This window comes from Sinocyclocheilus rhinocerous, unplaced genomic scaffold (genome assembly GCF_001515625.1).
Source record: "Sinocyclocheilus rhinocerous isolate Xijiao unplaced genomic scaffold, SAMN03320098_v1.1 scaffold3040, whole genome shotgun sequence".
NCBI classification, from domain to species: Eukaryota; Metazoa; Chordata; class Actinopteri; order Cypriniformes; family Cyprinidae; genus Sinocyclocheilus; species Sinocyclocheilus rhinocerous.
The window spans coordinates 416558-437141 of record NW_015656614.1 but is presented as its reverse complement, the minus strand read 5'-3'; the positions used below and the strand labels follow the sequence as shown (position 1 = coordinate 437141).

The window sequence follows — 20584 nt, the reverse complement described above, 5'->3', positions numbered from 1 at the left end:
AAGAAAGAACACTAGGTTGTGGTCTTTATTGTTGGGGCTGTCAATGTAGGCCTACATCATGAACCACAAAAGGCCACAATGTAAAGTTTTTATTAATGCTTGTTTATAGGTTGTGCATTTTATAATTAAAGTTATTAAAAATAACTAATACGAGTTTTTAAGCCCTAAATTAAGTTTTTTATGTCTTGTGGCAAACCTTTAATTGAGCAATTTTTGTAATAATTTTGTTTATTTGCAATTGATTGAATAGAAATTGTGCCAGATTTAGACAAGATGGCAACTAAAAAAATTAGCCCGCAAATTTAATTTTATGGTTTTCTATGAATCTATTAATTATATGAATCTTAAACATGAAATATATATATATATATATATATATATATATATAATTAAACAACTATATAGATGGATGGATGGATGGATGGATGGATGGATAGATAGATAGATAGATAGATAGATAGATAGATAGATTCAATCAAGTTTGGGACTCAAACTTGGGTTAATTTTAATATTTGAGTGGCAGATTTCAAGTCATGAATATTCAAGTTGGGAAATTTCAGTCTTAAGACACCAGAAAATCCAAGGCAGAATAAAATTGCATTCAAAAATTATATTCACTTCATTGTAAGAGAGATTTGTAAGGCCTAATTGAAGTAAAGGGCACAAAAAATTATCTTCTTTCTAAAAAGACTCGACTTTGACTTAGCGAAAAGATGAATTTTAACCTGATTGAACCAGAGGACAATAATGTCCCGGAGTGTCCGGGAACGCCTCATCCCTTCACACACAGGGACAATGCTGGATGTCAAGCTATTCTTTTATTTTCCTTTTTGTTGCTCGGATGGCAATGATAGCTAATGATTTGCAGCAACTGTGGCCAAAGATGTTGTCAGTGTTGAGTTATGTTAGATAAGACGAAATGCCAGCGAGTTAATTGTTCCACCGTGCGTGTCACGGCCACAGTGCTGCCACCTCCGGACAATAGATAAACGGCTCCCTGCTGCTCCATGAGATAAGAGCCGCTGACACTCTCTGGCCTCTCTCTTTGTTTTCCTGTCAGATTTTTCCTAGGCAAATCCCTCTCTCACCTTCTAACTCTTTGCCATCACTTTCTGCAGTATTATGGTTCTTTCATAAACATGATTTCAAAGGGATTTATTTAGATTTTTTTAATCCTTATCTTTATCCGCACCCACAAAATTTGCCACTGCTTGAGTGTTTTATCTCTCCACTCCTATCTGTGACTAAAGAAAACGGGCTCCTATCACGGAAGGGAACCTGTAAAACAAAGCACAGCGACTGCAAATATGGGAATAACTGAAGCGCTGCTGCTGAAGTGAGCAGTGCTTGTCAACAAGTTTATTATGTGTGGATAATCCACTTAAGACAATATAGTTCCTGTAACTGTGAATCCCAAACCTTCGACTGAGGCATTTTGGGTCCAATGCTAGTCTAGCTCCAGTGTTTTCAATCCAGAGACCCCTGGGGGTCTGAGAAGGAAGGGCAGGGGCTCAGTGGAAAAGACATACTGTAAATAGAATTTTCTTAAAATATTTTCTTTTAAATCTGTGTTATTTTAGTATCATTGAGATGTTATTATAGTTGTATTAGATTTTAGTTTTTTATTTGAAGTTTTCATTTTCATTTTTGTTAAAGGTTTAGTTATTTTGTTGTTGTTTTTTGTCATTTTTATTTGTTTATTGTACATGTCTATGTAGCTTTTATTCATTTTACTTTATTTAGTACATCATTGTAAACTAAATACAAATATATATATATATATGTTTCCTTGGCAAATAGCTGAAATACTTATATTAATATAAATATAAATATAATAATATACTAATATATATAATATAGTATAATATACTGAAATATTTATGTTTTAGTTTTAAAACAGTTTTTAACTAATAATTCTGATTTGAAAAAATTATGTCAATGTTTTAATTAAAGTTAGGAAATGATTTTGTTAACATAAGTTAATGCATTGGGTATCATGAACTAACAATAAACAATTTTTAGAGCATTTATTAATCTAGGCTAATGTTTGTTTGTTTGCTTGCTTGCTTGTTTGTTTGTTTGTTTGTTTGTTTTAGCAATTACTTAACCATTATGTATAGTAAGTTTAAAATATACAATTGTTTATTACAAATGAACAAATGTCCATTCATAATGCATTATCATAAAATTCATTTTTTTAATATTCATTTGTTTTAATAAATAATTTATTCAATTTATCAAATATTAATAATAATTAAGTATTAATATGCAGCAATTAAAGTCAAGTTAAACAAAGTAATTTTCATTAATATTCATAACCTTATAAGAAAGAGTTACCACAAGTTATAAAATGGTATGAAGAAAATGTTGCTTTTTTTACACGTTAGTCAATGTGAGTGAGTCTGTAAAGGTTGAAATAACAAATGGGAAACAAAAACTTAGCTGTAAGTGAGTTCGTGAAGAAAAATCCTGCATTGTTTTTTTGTTTGTTTGTTTGTTTTTGCTCTGTTATTGCTGTATTGTTATTTCCCCTATAGTATATTTTCTCATAGTGGTGTAATTGAACAGTTTGGGATTATGAAAGGGGCCTTTGGTTCAAAAAAACATTTGAGAACCCCTGATCTAATGCAAGTACTGCACATAAAACGTAACTTTTCTGCATGAAATCCACGGATAGTGCATTCAAAGGCCGTGGCATGAAGAGAAGAAAGGCTGAGGTAGAGAAAATGAGTTTGTCTGACAGTGCCTGCATCTTTCACACTGTTGGAATGAGCAGGAAAAAATGTAAAAATGAAAGACAGCCAGCAGTTCAGTGCATGTTGCAACGTGCCACTCGGCCAAATCCCAGGAACGATGTGCTAATAAATTCAGAGCTGGGCCGAGGGTTGACCACGTGCCCAAAAGATTCATATTTTTGGACCAAAAAAAAGTTGCATAAATGACTACATACCAAGAATGTGTGATTTAAACACAAATAAGGACTTACTTTCGATCTAATTTAATGTATTACAGTGCATTACTAGGCCTATTATCAATACTTGAAAACTTCAAGATTTATTATTATATAATTAGCTTCTTATCTTGCTTTAAAAATGATTTGTACAATATTTTTAAAGGAAAGCAAGACAAATTTCTGATTTAAAATGATTGTGCAGCTCATGCACTTGCACTTCTCATCAAATTTCACCCTAAACAAGGCCTTTATCCTTAGCATGAGATAGCGTTAGCAATCTGTTTTACATGCTTAAACGACGCAATATCTCAAAACACTACACTGATTATGAACCAATTTGAATGTGCCATGTGTGTTGTACTCAGACGTTTCATTATTTAAAGCACCTCGATCATCAGATGCAGCATTCAGAACAGGGAAGCGATGGCAGATAACCACGTCTAAAGACAGCTGCAACACAGTCTATCAGCTGATCTCGGATCAGAGGAGGCTTTGTGCTTGTTCTGTGTAGTCTGGATCCATCTTATCTTTTTGCTTCACATTCAAAAACTCCTTTGAGGTTTCAAATGAGATGCATTAGTTCGGCTGATAGCAGGGCCCAATGGCTGAGAGACATATTTTGTGTGTCAGCCATGTACTATGGCCATGTCCACACGTACACCGGTATTTTTATAAACTGAGTTTTTCTTTCTTCCGTTTTTAAAAAAATCCCCGTCCACATGAAAACGCAAACGCATGCTATGAAGCACTGTCAAGAGCATGCCAAACTAACAGGTGGCGAAATAATCTCAACCGTAAAGCCATGTTGGCCAATCAGAAGCCTGAAAAAGTCTCCAGTAGGCGGAGAGAACAGCGCAGGCGCCGACGTCACAAGCCAAAAACGCTTTTTGAAAATCTTCACCCTGGCAGGCGTTTTCAAAAATGTTCGGTTTCAGTGAACTGCTGCTGCGTTTGCGTGTGGACGAATGGCCAAACCGTGTAGAAAAAGCTGCGGTTTTAAAAATAACCGTGTACGTGTGGACAGGGCCTATGTAAATATGTTTTTGAACCAAATCACCCAACCCTGCCTTCAAGTTTTGCCTGTTTAGTTTAGGCCTACTACATCAACGGCCTTCCATATTCACGTATAATTAGAACGATTATTAAAACTTTATAGTTTTAGTTATCATTCTTGATGTGAACAGCCATTAATTTAAGTCATGTCACATGTCACGTCACAAAATATTATTCACTAGGACTGAATCAATCTCAAATTAGCTTATATAGCCTAGTTCATAAAAATCAAACGTCTGTTTTTATTTACTCACCCTTGTGTCCATGAAATGTAAAAGGTGATTTATTTAACGAAAAATCAATGATTTTTCATTGAATATGAAAAATGAATATCGATTGAAAATGTTGTCATTCGTCCTAACTCTGCGCGCGATGATAATACGTAATGACGGAATCACGATCGAATCATTCCTTTGAGTCGGATCTTTTCAGTGATTTAGTTGATCCAGTTCGCAAAACTGCTCTGATTCGTTGATGTTTTGGACTGATCCGATTCTAGAGTTTTCTAGAGTTTTTTATTTTATTTTTTTTTTAGAAAGAAAGTGATACGGTTTATAACATGCGGGGGACTAAATAATTAAAGAATTTACATTTCGAGTGTCTCTAACTACATGTTTTCACTTTTTACCAATTTACATCTTTACCACTGCTCCGGGTGTGTGTGTGTGTGTGTGTTCACTGCTGTGTGTGTGCACTTTGGATGGGTAAATGCAGAGCACTAATTCCGAGTATGGGTCACCATACTTGGCCACATGTCACGTCACGTCACATCTTTCAGTGTCTCACTCTTGAAAGAAAGCTAATGCAAATAGGCTATTTTGTTTTGATAGAAACAGAAAATACTACAAAAACAGACACTGGTGACCTGGATACGTAACGCAGCCCCAGAAAAAGTAGTAGCGTCAGTATGTATTTGTGAATTGTCCAATGTTATATTTACTTAATATGTCAAATATGCTTTGCACCTACCTAATGTACAGGGAAACTATATAGACATACTTCCTGCTCAGCTATCACACTTGTTTAATTAATCTATTGTGTTTTTGTTAAAGCTTTTTTATACATAAATTATCAAACAATAAAAAACACCATGTAGTTTATTCACATGTGCTACATTTGTAGCCTACTTGACTTTGTATTTAGGTGGACAACACATCCCATTCACGTACAGTATAGAAACTGTACTTTTTTTTTTTTAATTTAATTCCTCATGACAAATGATTAAGCACAAAACAGGTGAAACCTGTGCAGAGAAATTTTAGTTTCCTGTAAAAATCTCATACCACTGAGAGGGGGTTTCCCCTGCATACTAGATTAAATGGCATTAACCCACCATGCAAATATTAACAGCAGTACCAGGCCTACTTATTTCCTGGTCCAGAATCTTTGGGAAAGTCAAAAAATTTTTATTATACATAAGCAAAACTAAATTGAACAGAGTTATGTCTTCCCACAATGTTCAAGATTTAAAGGCTAATAAGAGTGTAATGTAAATGTTAAACAAACAATAATGTTACTGAAACTGTGACTTAGATTGAGTTGACCAAATGTTTCCCTATTGTATTGTTGCTAGACACCCAAACAGTGTTTGACGGTAACCATAATACACTTTAAAAACCTTTATTAAGTGTGAGTCACAAATTTTTGAGACAGTCACACAAAGGTTAAAATGCACACGTTGCTTAACTTGATACAATGGAACAGACAAACTCAGTCCAGCAGTGCCACTGCAGTCATCGGTAAATGGTGTGAATTTGCAACAATTTGGAGATTTTATGGTACTACTGTTTAAAAGAAATAAAGCAAATAAGTGAATAAGCTTGACATTGGCAGTGAAGAGAGAAAGACTAAGTGTGAACATTTTTTTTCCTCTGTTTCTGTCCTAGAAAACAACAGATTTGAGAGTGTTATTTAACTTTATATAACTATTAAAGGATAATTTATTCTAGACGACTCAAATATGTTCACAGAAACATACCAACAAATGTCAAAAACTGCAGTCCCATGGTGTCTGGCTTTTCTGAGATATTATATTTTATAAAATGTTATATTTATATTTATAAAATGAGATATTATATTTTATGTAAAATAGCCAAAGCTGTTTCACGACTTTATTATTTCATAAATAAAGGCAAGTGAAAGTATTTTCCTCTTGTAGAAGATAAAGTCGGTTCAATTTGCATTTTTGTACCACTTTTGCTGAAAGCACACAAGCATATACATAGAAGCCTTTCCCACAATGTGGTGTTAAAGAAAAAGAAATCAACATCAGTAACAAGGTTTTCATTGCCTCTCTAACGTATAAATTATATTCTAACAGACATTTCAAAGTACAGATAATGCTGTCGATGTTACATCAGTGGCATACACAAATGAAAAAAAAAAAAACCTTTGATAATTAGAGGGAACTTCCTCAAACCACAAAATATGAATGAATCATTTAATCACTAAAATGTTCAGCTGTCACAGTTTAAACAACACTTTAATGTGGAATGGGGAAGTGGTTTGTTGTAGTTAAGCCAGACTTATTGGGGTATGTTGATGGAAAACATTACCTTGATTCCTTTCTATTAGTTTCCTCAACTAACTGGCAATGTTACATAAAAATCATATTTCGTGCGAAGTATTTCAGAAATCTTATCAGTGACAGTCAGGTCAACAGATCTACACTGATGTTCCGTTTTCAACCACGAGAGATCAGTGTAGAAACACTGTCATCAATTAGAAAAATGCACAAGAATCACAGACTGATCAAATCCGTTTATTTGCATAAGAACCTCCATCCACAGGGGATACATTTTCAGTTTATGGTAATTGTAACCCTGTTCCACAATTCCATGTAGTTTTCTTTTGTGTCGAATGTTAAAATGTTCCAACAGACTTTAGCAGGTTAAGGTGCTTTTTAAGATATCTAAATTTATGCTCAGAACTGTCATTAGATCATCTATTCAAGTCTCAAAGAGAACAAAGACAATAGATGAGTTGTTGTGATTTATTTGCCAATGTTTCAACAAAACACTTCCTTAGAATACAACGTTTTTATGTAACTGCTTTAAATATAAATGGAAACATGCAGCTGGAATTCAAATAAATCAGGAAATTGTTGTAATATGTTTTGTTTTAGCGAATGACACATATTGTTTGGTTGTTGTTGTTGTTTTGGTTTGTTTGTTTGTTTTCATTGTCATGTGCCACATGAAGTGCATTTTTCAGGTGACCTAGCAAACATATATGTAACCTATGTTTAGCAGCTATTGTCTTTAAGTCTCATTAAATACCGTCTAATTTATTCATATGTGTGTGTGTGTGTGTGTGTGTGTGTGTACTGGTTTATATATCCTGGTGGGGACTTAAACCTGACTAAACACAATGTGTGTGTGTGTGTGTGTGTTAAATCAATCATTGTGGACCATTTTTTTTATTCAGTTACAATAACAAGAGGTATTATATAATGGCATTATTAACACGTTAAAACATTCCATTTACATTTTTTGTGTGTGTGTATGTTTGTTTGTTTGAAAAATATGAGAAATTTGGTTTGAAAAAAGCCCATTTAGGCTATATTACACTCTAAAATGCCATTATGAAAAAGTGAATCAAATACACATTCTATCATACACCCCAGATTTCTATTAATATAGGTTTTGTTTTTGAGTAACTCTCATCATCCTCCACAGCATGTATACCGACAAGTCCCGCCTCCTACAACATGATTGGCTAGTGTCACTCCTTCTCGCAGTCTATGATTGGATCGTTAAGACGTCGTTCGCACAGCCGCGCCAATCACAACAAACAATGCGCAGGCCTGAGATGGGACTTTATGGTAGTCTTCACCATATGGTCTTCACTACAAATCCCATGATTCCAATGCTTCTTTAATCGCATCATCCAGGAGCTACTGGATCGCTTCGGGTAAAACTGGAGGATTGAAGCTGATTGTGTTTACATGATTTTTGGCTCTTCCTGAAAGCAGAAGGGTGGAACAGCGATGAAAATGGACTTAAATGCCATCATAGAGAAGATGGAAACAGGCGATCAGGACGCCGCACTGACAGCTCTACAGACCTTTAATAAGGAGGTACATATCAGATTCATGTAAATCAGGACTGTTATACGATGATGGATGTGAATATTCTGGGAGGAAGTGACTGTTTGGTGTATATGGAAAGTGTTTCTTTTTTGATACCATAACAGACATATATTTTTGTAAATATTGCATATTTCAGAGTTTACTGCACTGTGACATTTGGTTGTTACAATAGTCCTCTGTTTTGTAAATATTGCATGAAAAAACACCATCGATGAGGAGCTTCCATGATCAGAATAATGCATTATGTTTCAAATTATGCAAATGCATAGTAGGCTAATTACACTAGTAAAGGATATAAAATGAACGTGATTTACCCGTATAGATGTGGATGTTTATCAGGAACGTTATGTTTTTACATAATATTATACAAAAAAAAAATAGAATATTGAAATAAAAGAAAATGAGAAATATCATATTCAAATAAAGAATAGAATAGAATAAGTACCAATGGGTGTGTTCATGTTGTCAATTATTATGATGTTATAATGACAGACATTCAGAAAGCCATTACATAATTCTTTACAACAGTAAAATAGCTTGAGACGAAGCTGACATGCTCTGATGTCAACAGCAGTGCAGAGATTTACTCGACTCCTCTTAAAAACATTCCTTTTTAGCAATATGTTGTCATAATTATAAGTACTTTATGCACTGATATTTGGCACTTCATGTACTGCTACTGGGGCCTTCCGTTTTAGATCGTATACCTAAACTCCTATCAAAAGGTTTAAAAAACAAAACCAGAAAGGCCTTTGAAATCTTAACAAATGATCCACATGGGAAATAGGTTAGTGGGTAAATTTAAATCCGCCCAGAAACCGAAAAAAAAAGCAAAGTCATATGAGTTAAAGAACTTTGTGTGACGTCGGTTAGATTAGGACTCAAGCAACATAAATAGATTTCTTAGGCTGATCCTGATGCTTCGTGAGCTGGTATCACAGAGGTTCATGCGCTTAAGCGTTCTAATCATGCTTTGGGTCAGAACTGATGTGTTGCTGATACATATCAAGAGATTATAACTTAAAATGATCATTGAATTTACAGCCTGTACAAGAATTTAACATTTTTTGTTATTGCTTATGCAGATTTTGTCCGGTTTTTTTCCATTGCATTACACATATGCTGTATGTTTAAATATATGGTGACCCCCCATTTATTTATTAAAATAAATGCCACTTGGTTTGATGTTTTGTTTTTGATTTACATTTTTAGATTTACAACTTAAAACCCAAAACCGAACATTTTCTGAAAATGCACTCACCCTCAGGCCATCCAAGATGTAGATTAGTTTGTTTCTTCATCAGAACACATTTGGATCAATTTAGCATTACATCGCTTGCTCACCAATGGATCCTCTGCAGTGAATGGGTGCCGTCAGAATGAGAGTCCAAACGGCTGATAAAAACATCACTATAATCCACACCACTCCAGTCCATCAATTAATGACTTGTAAATCGACAAGCTGCGTGTTCCAACATTAAGACGTTTTTAACTTCAAACCGTTGCTCCCATCTAAAATACGAGTTCTCTGTCCATAATATTGCTTTCTCTAATGAAAAACTCGTCTCGCCTGAATCAGGAGAGAAATATGCACAGATCAAGCGCCATTTACAAGCAAAACGAGTCCAAAACAGTTCTTAACAAATATGTCGGTGGATTTTGATGTGAGAGAACAACAGGGCATGGATTTATTAACTTGAGGAAGCATTGTTATGGATTATAGACTTGTATTTTGATCTGAAGTGATGGTTTAAATTGCCTTGATGAATTTTTTGATTACAAACATGCAGCTTTTTGCTTCACAAGATGTTAATTGATGGACTGGAGTGGTGTGGATTACTTGTGGATTATTGTGATCTTTTTGTTTGGACTCTCATTCTGACGGCACCCATTCAACTGCAAAAAAAAAATCCATTGGTGAGCAAGCGATGTAATGCTACATTTCTCCAAATCTGGTCCGATTAAGAAACAAACTCATCTACATCTTGGATGACCTGAGGCTGAATACATTTTCACTAAATTTTCATTTTTGGGTGGACTTTTCCTTTAAAGTATTTTTGTATTTATGCATAAATGTACAGTATGTGTTTGCATTTCACATTATGTTCTTTTTTTCTCTTTTAGAAATCACAGTGTTTTTCATTTAACTCTGGGGAGGAGGAAGACAGAGAGGTAAGCCTAGCTCGACATTATAATGCAAGCAGTCAGCAATTCAGCCTTGAACAACAAGCTTTTTAATGCTTTGTCTAGCCATTTTAGATACATTACTTTCAGTATTCATAAATATTCATTAATATTTAATTGCCAAATATCTTTAATTGATTTCCAATAAATATAAGAAGCTTGTGTGCTCATATCAGGTGATATCTAATGAATCATATTTTATAGCACTATAGCAATGTGTGCTTGCTTTGACTTTATGTGCATTTTTTTACTTCTTTTAAATTTTTTGCTCGCCTTTTTAGTAGGATGGACATTTGCAAGAAGAGGTATATGGGTAGCTCGATGTTTTAGATGTAGTGTAGCATTAGCATAGAACCCAAAGCCTTCTCATTCCTGGTTGGCTAATGCTAGATGAATCGGGTATTTTTATAGTATCAAATGATTGGAACATTACAGAAATTTAAAGAAATACACTTTAGGGCTTTGTAAGATGACACTGTGTTGAAATGGTTGAAGAATGTTTCATGGGAATCGATGTGGTTCAGAAACTGTTTATCCTGTTTTTTCCCCCGTTGCATCTGAAAATTACTTTCAGAAACATTTTTTTTTTTCAAAGCAAAAAGAGCAAAAATAAAAAAAATTATTTGAGAAAAATAGTAAGTGTGATATTATAAAGACAGTTTTTGTTGCTATTTAACAACTAAATAAGCTTTTCATTTGTACTAAAGCCAAAAGTAATCATTAAAATATTATCTGGAAAATATTAGTTGAATTTAAAACTAACAAAACTTTGTTTTTCTATAATTCTGTTGTGCTAACTATTATTGTACTATTTATTTTCACGTAGCGTCAATATTTTGGTAAATATGTGGTCAGGTAAATTTTAGAACTTCTATCATTAATTAAGAAACATTGGTTTAGTACAGATACGTTTTTGTACTAATTTTGCATGTTTTTTGCTTTTGCAAAGATGGGAACATCGAAGTTTCTGTAACATTCTGTAATATTCTAGTGCTGCCCCCTCACCTCTGGTGCCGTCTCCGTAGTGGGCGCCCTAATTTTAGTCGGTGAGGCAAGGTACTGCCCTGGGAAGGTCTCCCAGGCTGTTAAATACACAGATTAAAAGCTAAATGTTTTCATTTCGGTTCGTTCTTAGTAAAAAATATTTTTTCGTTCAGGTTATACAGAGCGAAATAAGAACGGTGCTGCATTTAGAAAGAATTCTTATTAACGTTGCTATTATTCTTGAGTTTTCAAACTGCTAACACTTTGCACTTTGCAGTTTCGAATTATGTAAGTAACTTAAAATGTTATTGTGTGTTTGTAATTTTAATATTTTTATCAAAGCCAAAAGTAATCATTAAAATATTATCTGGAAAATATTAGTTGAATTTAAAACTAACAAAACTTTGTTTTTCTATAATTCTGTTGTGCTAACTATTATTGTACTATTTATTTTCACGTAGCGTCAATATTTTGGTAAATATGTGGTCAGGTAAATTTTAGAACTTCTATCATTAATTAAGAAACATTGGTTTAGTACAGATACGTTTTTGTACTAATTTTGCATGTTTTTTGCTTTTGCAAAGATGGGAACATCGAAGTTTCTGTAACATTCTGTAATATTCTAGTGCTTTCTGGAACATTCCAGAACATTGTGGGACTAGTCACAAAAGACAGAAATTATCTAGCATACACGTCTGAAGTTTTGGATAACTCACTTTTGGTAACTGTTGCTGTTAGCGCAGTATTATGCATGTACCATGTGATTTTTATGCATGAGTAATAACAGATTAGCTTGTAAGCAGATTTTTTCACCTTTTTTTTCTCTCCAAAATTTGATCCAAATCACAAATTGAAAACCCCTGGTATAGACTATAACACTATAATGCTGCTATTTTTGGTGGAAGACCATTTTTGTTGCTCTTTTAATTTAAAACATGCATAATTATCATTTCATTTATACTAAAGGCGAAAGAAATTATTAATATATTGTCTGGAAAATATTTGTATAAATTCTAAATAATTTGTTGTACATAATTGTTTCCATAGCATTTCACAATAAAACTGCAGGCCCCACTTTGGAAACCCCTGGTAAAGACTGTAACCCCATAATGCTGCTATATTTGGTTATCACCGTGTGGTGTCACAGATGGGTTTCAAACAGATCTCGTTTTGTTCATTGCTTGACTGGGCTATGTAAGGACGTGTCACAGTTGGACTCCAATCTGGTAACTAAATTCTAGAGTGAGACAGTTGGAGGTCTTGGCAGTGAAACACAGTCAGGGAGAATTTGAGGAGTTGTCAGTCTTCCACCCGTGTATATAGCGAGCTGTCTACTCTAACAATAATGAACGATCCCTCTCAGGAACTCCAGGTGTCTATTTCTACAACACCCAGTGTGATTCATTAAATTACCTTGGGAAATATGGACATAATGTTGTTATGTTGCTACTCTAGCATAAACAGGTCTCAAGTGTGTTTTTAAAACATGAATTCAAAGCTGAAAGTTTTTAACCACTGAATCGCAGGAAAATAACACTCAAGAGATTCTCTCTCGTAGCCTCTAACAGTTTTTCTCAATTGGTGGGTTTCTCAATTGGTCTGTTCTGATAGGATCACAGACAGAATTTTCATGTCTTTTTATAATTGATGTATTTATATGTAATGTATTTTTAAATATGTTGTATATTTGCAATTTTTATTGATTTCTATATCTTTTTATATCTATTTATGTATTTTATATTTAAAATCTAAAATATCTACACCACCCTTCAAATGTGTAGTCAGCCAAGATTTTGATTTTTTTTTATTATTATTATTTATTTATTTATTTATTTATTTTAAAGAAAGAGAGAAATACTTTTTTATTCAGCAAGGAAGCATTGAATTGACCAAAAGTCTCAGTAAATACATTTATAATGTTATAAAAGAATTCTGTTTTAAATTTCTGTTCGTTTGAACTTTCTATTCGTCAAAGAATTCTGAAAAAAAATAAAAAATGTTTACACAAAAACATTAAGCAGCACAATTGTTTACTCCATTAATAATACTAAGATATGTTTCTTGAGCATTAACTCAGGGTAATAGAGTGATTTCTGAAAGTGATTTCTGAAGGTTTGAATGATTTCAGCTCTGCCATCACAGAAATAAATGACATTTTAAAATATATTAAAATAGACAACAGTTATTTTAAATTGTAATAATATTTCACCATTTTGCAGTTTTTACTGTATTTTTGATCAAATAAATGTAGCCTTGGTGAGTATAAGAGGCTTCTTTCAAAAAAAAAAAAATCACTAACCCAAACTTTGAAATTGTAATGTATGTTTCATAATTTGTAATATTTTTATTTTTTGTAATTATAATTTTTACACACACACAGACTCACACATGCATATAATTTACATTTTAAAATAATTACTTTTTTTAAAGTACTTTTTAAGCAGTAAAAACAAAAAACGGTGCACACATTTGATACTGTCCATTGTAAAATCTAGATTTTAAAGCAAAGCCATTTGAGAACCGCTGACTCAAGTGATGGTGTAGATGGTTGCTGCTGTTCACCGTATCTCTCTCTCGTCTCTCAGCGTCTGGGCGAGTTAGTGCTGGGCTTCCTGGAGAGAGACCTCCAGCCGTCCTGTCAGCTGGCCTGCTTGGAAACCATCCGCATCCTGTCCCGTGACAAGAAGAGCCTGGCTCCCTTTGCCACCCGCCACGCCATGCAGATCCTGATCCGACATGCTGGCCTTGGTCAGGGTGAGGGCGTCACGCCCGAGATCCCGGACCTGGAAGTGATCGTGGAGGCCCTGAAGTGCTTGTGTAACATCGTGTTCAACAGCGAGGCGGCTCAGGAGGCGGGAGCGGAGCTCCAGCTGATCGTGGGATTGGCCGAGAGGCTGAAACAGTGCCGTGAACCGCAGTGGAACCACGACGTGCGATTCTTCGACCTGCGCCTCACGTTCCTGATCACCGCCCTGCGTGTGGATATAAGAGCCCAGCTGGCACGTAAGCTGCGGGGTGTTAGTCTGCTGTCGGAGGCTCTGGATGCCACGCTCGGTCTCTGCTGGCCCGACAGTTACGAGGTGGCACGTGCAGGCTTTGACGGCTGCTCAGAGCTGCCCCCGCTGGGGAGGCAGGAGACGGAGCGAGCCATGGAGATCCTGAAGATCCTCTTTAACGTCACCTTTGATTGCAACAGCCGTAAGGTGGATGAGGTGAGACTGTGCCACCACATTCAATTGTATCAGACAATATCTTTTGGGCAAACAGTGACAGTGCTGCTGTTTCCTAAATTTTAATGCCCTGTTTATATGCTGGAATATAATTTTGGCCCAATTTCAATGGGTGTATCTCATGAAACCTGTAAAGAATATATATATATATATATATATATTGCATTAAAGACCACAATTCCTTTTTTTAATTAGGAATTTTTGCATTTTATGACAATACAATAAAAGTTATTGTAAAAAGAAACAATTGTGTTGTAATAGAATTGCAAAAATACACTGTATTCCAGTAAGATGTGCTTAATTCTCATGAAAATAATGCAACAGTGTAAAAATACTATAATTGAATATATTATAAATTATAAATATAAAATAAAATTCAAAATACCTGTACATTACCATTCAGTTATTATAAAATAACTGTTTTCTATTTTATTATATTTTAAAATATATGGTTATATAATATAATTAATATAATATAAAAAGCTATAATATAATGGTTAAGCAGATTTTTTAGCAGCCAGTCTTCAATCATCATATTAGAATGAAATCATTTTAATTTGCTGACTTGGTACTCAAGAAATATTTCATTTATTATTCATGTTCAATGCTAACAAATATGATGGCCAATTTTATGAATAAATGCTGATGCATACTTCATACTTTTCAAATCTGGCATAAAAAAGATCATAATGTTTAAACTTGAAAAAATATGATTCCATTATCTGCCTATTAAGACTGATGCAATAAATAAATAAAAATAAAATAAAATAATGTAAAAAAAAAAAAATTTAGAAAATAAACCAATACTGATATTTGGGGATTGTGCATTCCTTGCTGCAGATTAAATGTGTAATTTTGTTGGCTGCTTCTTAATATTGTGATAAGATAAGTTATTTTTCATTTTCAAATTTTCTCCTAATCCCACAAAAGCGTGTCAATTTCATTCTGACATTTTGCTGAATAAGGATTACACACCTGCAGAAATTAGATTTGTTCTCTCATTGTAAATAACAGTATTTAATTAGTGAGGCAGATCTAATGTGGTTTCATGGGACATTGTGCTGGTGTGTGTGTGTGTGTGTGTGTGTGTGTGTGTGTGGCGCGTGTGTGTGTGTGCGCGTGTGTGTGGGTGTGCGTGTCTGTGTGTGTTGCAGGAGGAAGCAGCCACTTACAGACACCTGGGTGCTATACTGAGACACTGCATCATGAGCACCTCAGAGGGAGAAGAGCGCACGGAGGAGATGCACAGGTACAAACACACACACTCACTCACACACACACACACACACACACACACACACACACACACACACACACACACAGAGAGGCAGAAGATCTAGATGCACAGAGGTTTATTAAGGCAAGGATACAGTTTCTCAATAATGCATTAAAGTGCACAACCAAATCATGTAAAGTTGTTTGAGACAGTGACACACTGGCACAGATTCTCACCATGTGTCTTGCTCTGATTTGTAGAGTTTGGTAACAAATTAGAGTAGATCCACAGGGATCTCAGTCCCAATTAATTAGTTGATTTGTAAAAGGAAAGCAAATTTGATGTGAATTTGTTTTACAGCCACACGGTGAACCTTCTGGGGAACCTGCCGCTTCCGTGTCTTGACGTCTTGCTGATGCCTAAAGTCCAGCAGGGCTCTATCGAGTACATGGGCGTCAACATGGACGCCGTCAAGGTGCTGGTGGAGTTTATGGAGAAAAGACTCGACCGGGTGAGCAACGCAATACTTCTGTTGTGCAAAAGTGTACTGTTAATATTTCAAAACATCCCTTAAAAAGGTTAAAAAACACAATAAAACGTTCCATAGATTGTATAAAAACATGGACGTAGTGTCCGATGTCTCCCGTAGGTTTCTGAAGAGCATTTTTGAAGCCCAAAGTGGGCGGAGCCGGCTGTCGCCATCTTGGCAGCGCGTCACTCCTGGATAATCAAAAATGGGCAAAGAGGCGGGTTGTGGGTGGAGCTGGTTGCTGAAACCACGCCCGCCTAGCTCGAAGGTGCAATCCACCTGTCGCTCAAGTGGCCACACCCTTAATTATACATAACTTTAAGGCTTACGGTAATATAAACGGATGAGTTATAAAAAAATTCACCCCCACTCACAGTTGTCATGAAGGACAAATTAGCTATATAGACCTAAACCACTTTTTGTACCAGGCTGTAAAAAATTTTTCTGCTGTAAAGTTGGGCATTTTAGCATGGGGCGTCTATGGGATTGACTCCCTTTTGGAGCCTGTCTCTAGCGGCCAGTCGATGAATTGCAGTTTAAGTCACTTCCGTGTTGGTTTCAAGAGAAAGGTTGCTGCTTGGAACGTTCACATTTCTTCCAGTGGTGGGTGGCCACAGTGAAATCTCATTGGTCCGAAATCACACTTCACAATCACACTAAACATCATTTTTGTTTGTCTTTGTAAATATACAAATCATATATAGAAATACACATTTTGTGAGTTGTTATTTACATATTTTTTTATTTTTTTATCTATTTTCCAACCAAAAAAATTTAAAAAGTTACAAAATAGAAATTAGTTTACATTCATTTATAATTAATTTACAGATTATACAACTTTTATAAATACATCCGACCTTACCCAGATTCATATAGTATACTCATTTAAAAGCGATATATACTTAATAGCAAATATAAACTTTATTAAGTATTATATACTACTGTACATCCAACTTTAAACCTACATGCAGTACATTCATGGAAAGCTATATATATATATATATATACACACACACATACATATAAATACGTAATATATAAAAGTTGAATATATAATTATGTCCAACTTTATCCACATACAGTACACTCATGTAAAACGATATGTACTATATAACAAATCTAAACTGCTTCATTATGTCATTTCATATATCATTGCTCTACCCTGTTGAAAAAACCAGCATATGCTGGTTAGGTATGTTTTGACGCTGGGATGCTGGTTTATGCTGGTACCAGCTTAAACCAGCAAAGGACCAGCTTAAACCAGCAAAGGACCAGTTTAAACCAGCAAAGGACCAGCATAAACCAGCAAAGGACCAGCATAAACCAGCAAAGGACCAGCTTAAACCAGCATCCCAGCGTCAAAACATACCTAACCAGCATATGCTGTTTTTTTCAACAGGGTAATCTGCTAAATGTGACTATAAGGCATGAATATATCAAGATATTATAAACACTGACTTCATGATTTTCTATAAAGCTGCTTTGAAACAATTTGTATTGTGAATACAAATAAAATTGGACTGGAATTTTGCTGTGTTGTACCTGGTTAGGTTGAGGTGAAACACCTGCGATGAAGTTATTTTTGTTCTTTCTTTTCTGGGAGCTGCTCTACACCTGTTTGTGCTGGTTGTGTTGTTATTGTTTTTGTGCTGGGTGTGAAGGGAACGCTTTGAGGGATTTCTACACCAGGACACAGCTGGAGCTCCAGTGTACAACTATTTAACTGCTCACCATCTCAACTTGTTGACGTTGTGTTTCCAGGGAAACAAGCTGAAAGAAACACTGCTACCCTCGTTAAATCTACTAACGGAAAGCGCTCGCATCCACAGAGAGACCAGGAAGTTTTTACGAATTAAGGTGAGATTGGTTAAAAACTTGATTGTGAACTTGAGAGATGTTTTCTTTTTGGTAATGAAAGTGTATGTTTGTGTGTCTACGCAGGTGCTTCCACCATTACGAGATGTCAAAAACAGACCTGAGGTCGGGCACGCTCTACGGAACAAGCTAGTCCGTCTAATGACACACATAGACACAGACGTGAAGCACTGTGCGGCTGAGTTCCTGTTTGTGCTGTGCAAGGAGAGTGGTACGTTACATTATCATTAAAAATACACAAAATCACCGGAATATTGAGATCACACATTGAAAAAAAAGTGTATTTTAAACTAAAATTATTGTAAAAAAAAAAAATTCTGTGTGTGCAAAATTGTTTTAGGAACACCAGTACATTTCTGTAATATATTTCTTTACTATAGTTTGGAAAATGCAATTTTATGTGAATTTAATGCAATTTTAAATTAAGAATAAATGATGTATTCTAGTAGTGACTGCAAAGATAATCACCCTCACATATTATCATCTTAGTAAAAAAAAGTGATTAACCTACATAAACTTTCAAAAGTTTAGGATTGGTTAGATTTTTTTAATAAAAAATAAATAAAAAAAAGTCTCTTATGCTCACCAAAGCTGTATTTATTTTATCAAAAGTCAGTAATACAGTAATATTGTGAAATATTCTTACAATTTAATTTATTTTCAAATATAATTTATTCCTGTGACGCAAAGCTGAAATTTCAGCAGCCATTACTCCAGTCTTCAGTGTCAAATGATCCTTCAGAAATCATTCTAATATGCTGATTTGGTGTTCAAAAAGCATTTCTTATTATTTATTGATGTTGAAAACAGTTGTTCATATGTTTTGTGGAAACTGTGATACATTTTGTTTCAGGATTATTCGATGAATAGCAAGTTTGAAAGAACAGCATTTATTTGAAACCAGTTTTTTGTAACATTATAAATGTCTGTACTGTCATTTTTTATTAATTTAATGCGTCCTTGCTGAATAAAATAAAATAAAAAAATTTTTTTAATCTCACTTTTGATCAGTAGTGTATATATAGATTTAGCCAAAAGCTGAAGAGACAATATTTTGTAATAAAATAATAAATTATTTTCTGTCTATCAGTTTCCAGGTTTATCAAGTACACAATGACCCCTTTAATACTGTGTGGTTACCTGGATGATCCACTTTTTTTTTTTTTTTTTTTTTTTTTGTCTTGTACAGCATCAATCCAGTGACCGGCCGTGTGGAGGAGGAGCAGCCTAACCCTATGGAGGGAATGACTGAAGAACAGAAAGAATACGAAGCCATGAAACTGGTCAACATGTTCGATAAACTCTCCAGGTAATAAAGTGACTTCAGGAAGCCCAAAGCTTACAAGCAGCGATGCTCTCATTGTGCTTTCAAAATAGTATGACGTCAGCTGTAAGTAACCACTAACATGCTTTTCTTTCAGGGAGCAGCTGATCCAGCCAATGAAAATCGGAGCTGATGGTAAAATGACTTCATTGGAGCCACAAGAGCTTCATTATTTAGCCAGCCAACAGTTTGGAGAGTCCAATAATTCTGACAGCGACAGTGACACAAACTAATTCTCCTGAAATGAGTCTCGAGTCTTTTAACAGGAAGGATAGGATTGTTTATTTAATTCTAATCAAAAGTAGAAGCTTATGGTGAGTCATATAAAAGAATTGAATCGTTTGACACTCGAAGATTTAAATGCTTTGTTTTTATTCCAAAGGAAAACACTTGGTGATTGTTATTTCGTAATTCAGGTTTATTGTATTGGCCTGTCTTTTCTGTACAATGACAATGAAAACAAGGCTTGGTTGCACAGTGCTAGTTTATTCATATAGCAGGATTCATGTCAAGTTATACATCACAGATTTTATTTTTCATTTAGAACGTGGTCTGAGAAGAAAACAAATGTGGCACTGGGTGATGACAGTGACGGAGCCTTGATATTTATTTATTCATTCATTTGGTTTTAGGATGAGCTGAGATTTTTAAGTTACAATAAATATCTAGTTTATGAGATGTGATAATTTATGAGGAACGACAGTTCAGCATTTTTTTTGTTTTACCCAGGAGCATATAAAGCCTCCTGTGATCAACTTTTCTTTTGTTCTGTGTGGTAAAAGGATGAATTACTGTATATTGTTGTTGGTGGCCCGTGTAGTTATGTGTGAATGACTGAAGGGAATGTTGAATCATTTATATCACATTATGTTTAAAGAAATTTATTGTGAGATGATAATAAAAGAGCTGAATTTGTCATTGTCTCTCATTTGAGATGTTTTATACACCTACCTTTTGTTAAAGGGGTGGTTGATTGCGATTTCACTTTTTTAATGTTAGTGTGTAATGTTGCTGTTTGAGCATAAACAATATCTGCAAAGTTACGAAGCTGAAAGTTCAATGCAAACAGAGATATCGTCTTTTAACATTCTGGCAGTTTAATGCCTACAAAAACGGCTGGTATGGACTACAACAGTTACTTCCCGG

General features: G+C 34.7%; 1 protein-coding gene across 1 annotated transcript; it reads left to right on the top strand.

Moving 5' to 3' along the window:
- The first annotated feature begins 7852 nt into the window (after positions 1-7852).
- On the top strand, positions 7853-20354 carry LOC107720510 (synembryn-A-like). The gene is made up of 10 exons (XM_016528237.1): positions 7853-8084; positions 10221-10268; positions 13850-14476; positions 15649-15743; positions 16071-16221; positions 18001-18096; positions 18181-18325; positions 19205-19244; positions 19289-19423; positions 19536-20354. The coding sequence occupies exons 1-10, from the start codon at positions 7995-7997 to the stop codon at positions 19669-19671; spliced, it is 1563 nt and encodes a 520-aa protein (XP_016383723.1). The 5' UTR covers positions 7853-7994; the 3' UTR covers positions 19672-20354.
- Positions 20355-20584: the final 230 nt, after the last annotated feature.

Bases quoted from the DNA above. Each gene is read 5' to 3' on its own strand.
- LOC107720510 (XM_016528237.1), top strand. From the start codon at position 7,995: ATGAAAATGGACTTAAATGCCATCATAGAGAAGATGGAAACAGGCGAT. The intron at 14,477-15,648 runs GTGAGACTGTGC...TGTGTGTTGCAG, and splicing joins ACAGCCGTAAGGTGGATGAG to GAGGAAGCAGCCACTTACAG. The intron at 16,222-18,000 runs GTGAGCAACGCA...TTGTGTTTCCAG, and splicing joins TGGAGAAAAGACTCGACCGG to GGAAACAAGCTGAAAGAAAC.